The 4,445-nt window shown below is 51.4% G+C and overlaps 1 protein-coding gene across 1 annotated transcript; it reads right to left on the minus strand.

Moving 5' to 3' along the window:
* Window positions 1-776: 776 nt before the first annotated feature.
* LOC311615390 (melanoma-associated antigen 4-like) lies at window positions 777-1,769 on the minus strand (the record flags this gene model as incomplete). The annotated part of the gene is made up of 1 exon (XM_084870827.1): window positions 777-1,769. One exon carries the CDS (start codon window positions 1,767-1,769, stop codon window positions 777-779), a length of 993 nt encoding a protein of 330 aa, XP_084726953.1.
* Between the last annotated feature and the right edge of the window lie 2,676 nt (window positions 1,770-4,445).

Genomic DNA, 4,445 nt, shown 5'->3' on the forward strand with positions numbered 1-4,445 from the left:
CCTTTTTTTTTTTTAAATACATTTTATTGATTTTTCACAGAGAGGAAGGGAGAGGGATAGATAGCTAGAAACATTGATGAGAGAGAATCATCAACCAGCTGCCTCCTGCACACCCCCTACTGGGGATGTGTCCGCAACCAATGTACATGGCCTTGACTGGAATCAAACCTGGGACCCTTCAGTCCACAGCCCTATGCTCTATCCATTGAGCCAAACCGGTTTCGGCGCCTCCATTTTCTTGAATGAACCAAGCAAATCCTAGACTCCTGATGTAGTTTATTTCATAGAATGACAGACAAGGATGGAAAAGAAGTAAGAATTAACATGTTTTTGCTTTTATTTCTCTATTTCTTGACTCCATAGATTGTATTGCTGAGTTTTTTCACATTTCCAAGAAAATCCTGTTTTAATGCCATGTTATCTAGTTCAGAATCACAAACTAAGGTGAAAGGTGTCCCATTTTGTGTTGCACAATAACAAAACTCTTACTTTCAAACTGGATAGTACAAAAACATGTATGGTCAATATCATTCACAAAATTATATTCTGAAGCTTATGGAACCTTCTTCGAAATGGGACACATTTAAAATTCCTAAAGCAAACAAGGATACATTTCTAAATCATCCCAGGAACACAGATGTTACAGCCCTTATTTCCCCAAATAGCCCTGGGCCTCACTACCCAGAACATTGACTGCCCTCTTCTCAAACAGACTAAAGAATTGTGCCCACTTCATGTCAGACATGGGCTTGAAATATGCCTGACTGAAACTTGGCTCAGGCCTGCTCTTCCTCATCACTCATAGCCTCTTCAGACAGGGATGGGACAGAACTTGGATCCCTTCTATAATTCCTGACAAAAAACTCAAGGACTTTCGACTTGGTGGTCTCAGCATGGGCTCTGGGACCCCACAAGAACTCATAGCGAACAGGCTGGATATTGGGCACCTGCCTGTACTCCAGGTACTGTTCCTGCACCCAAACTTTGGTGAGGAGCTCTCTAGGCTCCCCATAGATACAATGCTGCTTCCCATCATGCAATCCCCTGACATGCAGGGCTTTCCAGATTTCCTCCTCAGAGGCACAGTCGCCCTCTGAAGCAATCAGCCACAGAACTGTGATCAGGAGGCCAGTGTTGGGAAACCTGGGCCCATCGCGCACCATCCCATCATAGGTGAGGCCCAAGGTGGGGACCAGGACATACGTGTGGGCGCTGGGGTCCACTTCCTTCACATCAATGCCAAAGATCAGCTGCATGATTTCAGAGGCTTCATCTAAGATCTCAGGGAAGTGGCCCTGCTGCTCTTTGATGACCCTACTCAGCATTTCTGCCTTTGTGGTCTGCTCCCTCTTGCGATATTTCAGGAGCAGGAATGCCACCAGATAACCCATTTTTAAATGTAGGGCGCTGTGGAGAGCGGACCCCGCCTCTTCAGAGCCCTCCCCGCTGCTTGGCCCCTCCTTATCTGGGCTGCTGGAGCCCTCATCTTCAGGTTGGCTACATGGAGAGGCTGCCAAGGCAGGCAGTGGGGGAGGGCAGGCACCCTGAGGGCTGTGGGGAGGACTTGCTGTCTCAGCAGCAGCTGCCTCATCCTGACTCTCATGGAAAAGGACTGAGAGGAAGGAAGAGACAGAGGCGGAGGGAGATATAGCCTCCATCTCCTCTACGTCCTCTACCTGCACAGGCCCAAGCTGCTGCACCACCAGGTCGAGGTTCTCCCTTGAGTCCCGAAGGTCTTCCTCAGACTTGTAGAGCTGATGGTAATGCATGATTATGTGTGCTGGGAGCGCGACAGTAGTTGGGCAGAAAGTGGGTAATGGGGACTCATGGACCTGTGAGAGAGAAGGAATGTGAGGAGCCACAGTTTGGAAATTCACCCTAGGGAGCTCTGACAAAGGCTACTTACCAGTCTCTTTTTCAGAAGTGCTTTTTGGCATCACGGGTGTCTCTCCTCAACGACCTGTTCAGTAAGATCCTGAAGGAGGAAGTGAGAAGGCTCCTCAGGGTGAAGCTGGCACAACCTAAGGTTCTGAGAAAGACAGTGTGTTGAGGTGGAATTGGGTGCTGTGGTATTGGGTGCTCTCTTCTGGATGGGGGAATCCCTTCCATACTCACTCAGCGTCTCCACCCGTCCACTCCAGGACTTTCTCCTCCCCTTATGCTGGCCAGAGACAAAATGCTCACAACAAGGCTATACACCTTGATACTCACCAGAAGGACTTGGGGTGGCCCCACATCTGGCAGCACCTGCGCAGAGTCTAACAGGTGTCACCAAGGAACAATAACTATATCGAGTCCATCTGTCCTGGGATGATGTCCCACTCAGTCCTTACCTTGTCAGGCTGCAGGAACTGAAAAAAACTCCATGTGTTGTCCTGCGGCTACCCTCCTAAAGGAAAGTTCTCACCTCCATAGATAACTGAGGAGGACGTGGGGGAAGCCAGTACACCCACAGATTCCACGTCTCCCCATTCCTGACCAAAAAGGCACGGCAGGTCTGGGCTCCATGTGTCCTGGGCTCAGAGATCCCCTCACTCTTCATTGTGACTACCCTGCCAACTTGTGGAATCCTGCCTCAGCTGACTTTTGTCCAGATCCCCAGACAAAGCCCTTTTGGAAAGCACCAATCAGGAAACGAGAAGAGGCTCAGCCTGACAGATTTGCCCAGGGTTTCTAGGGCTGAGAGTAGGGGCAGGCTGGATTTCTGTGGTGTCCCTTTTTTGTCTCAGGGATTGGGGTACACTCCCTCCTCCCTCGGGGTCCTCTCCTTCACTTTGGCCTGACCCAGTGCTCTTGTCATTGTTGAGCGGATACCCTTCCTCAGATGACCAGACTTTGTCCACTCAGACCAAGGTCTTCACCTACCTGAGAGCCCCAAGAGACAAATGCGGAGGCACCACATTTCACAAACTCCAGGGGTAGCCTCAGGTGGCTACCATATCCCCTCTCCACCCCCCAGGATCCCTGCCATCATCACAAAATGCTGAGAGCAGGTTCTGGGCGCTCTTTCCTGGTTGCATTCCCGGGGCCCCTGTAGGTTATTCAGTTTTACTCCTGCCAGGGCAGGCCCTACCTCCATTTATCCCACCTGGGATACTCTCTCTCTCCCCCTGAGAGAAAGTCCCCACCTCACCGAGGACTCCCCACTTTCCCACACATAATAGAAAGGAGTGTGCCACTTAGATCCACTGTTGTTCCTTTTGGGGTTGAGGGCTGTGGACTGCTGGCCTTTGTATCACCCTCCTTTCTGAGAAGAGGGTGTGTGCATTGAGGCTTCAAGGGTTATCAGCACGATCACACCTGGCAGATCCTGGGACTAGCCCTGCTGCTGATCTTGGGTTAATTCTCAGACCTAGGTCCTCACATCCCCAAGATCCCCCAATCCACACGCATGTGGCAGTTGCAGGAGTTTGCAGCATCCAGCCCTTTCTGCCAGGGTGTTCCCAGGTCTGAGAACAGGGCAAGCTAGACACTGTCAAGTTCCTTCCCTTTGAAGTGGGGAGGCTTCACCCTTCCACCCTCTCAGGTGGACCAGAATTTGCTTGGAATCAAGGCACATTCTTGAGATCTGTCAGATCCTGGGACTCTTCTATGCTCACCAGCTGTGGCCCACGAAAATGACATGAAATTGGCCCTCAAGCCTCACTGCCCTAAAAGCCCAAGGCAGAAGTGCCAGGGCCAGCCTGGCAGGTTGAACCGGGCTGAGGTTACATCCTGTCACCAACACAAAAGTAAGGGTGCACCACCTGAGGCTACCCCTGCCTACGGACTTCAGGGATGACAGGCAGGTCTGATTTCAGTGGGAACACTGTCTGTGGCACAAATCTCCTCAGAGAACTTGAGATATCCCCATTTTTTTTTCCTGACAGAGATTTCATATATTCCTTCTCCTAATGGTTAGTGCCTAACCAGAGGATGCACCCTGCAGGCCAAGGCTCTCTTACCCACCAAATCCCCAGAGTCTTTCAGACTCAGATGAAGAAATCATAAAGCCCAATGAGTGAGATCACCCCTCTCTCACCCCAGGAGGCCTTCAGGAAGGACACTGTTATGAGGGCCAGGTCCCCAATCTCCTTCAGTGTCCTCAACTCTTCATCAGCAGGATCTGGGGTTCCCCTCTGCTGCCTATAGCCCTGTTCCTTCTACCAAACCCCCAGTGTCTCTCAGATCGAATGGAGAAATCACAAAGCACAGTGTGAGGTCACCCCTCCCCCACCCCAGGAGGCCTGCCCGATGGACACTGTTCTGGGGTCCCGGGCCCCCAATCTCCCTCAGGGTCCTCAACTCTTCATCAGCAGGACCTGGGGTCACCCCCTCTGCTGCCTGAATTTTACTCCTTCTATCAAACCCCCCGTGTCTCTCAGACCGAATGCAGAACTCACAAAGCTCAATGTGTGATGTCACCCCTCCCCCCCTGGGAGGCCTGCCCATGGACACTGTTCGGG

The sequence above is a fragment of the Pipistrellus hanaki genome, assembly GCF_964339955.1.
Source record: "Pipistrellus hanaki genome assembly, chromosome: X".
NCBI lineage: Eukaryota > Metazoa > Chordata > Mammalia > Chiroptera > Vespertilionidae > Pipistrellus > Pipistrellus hanaki.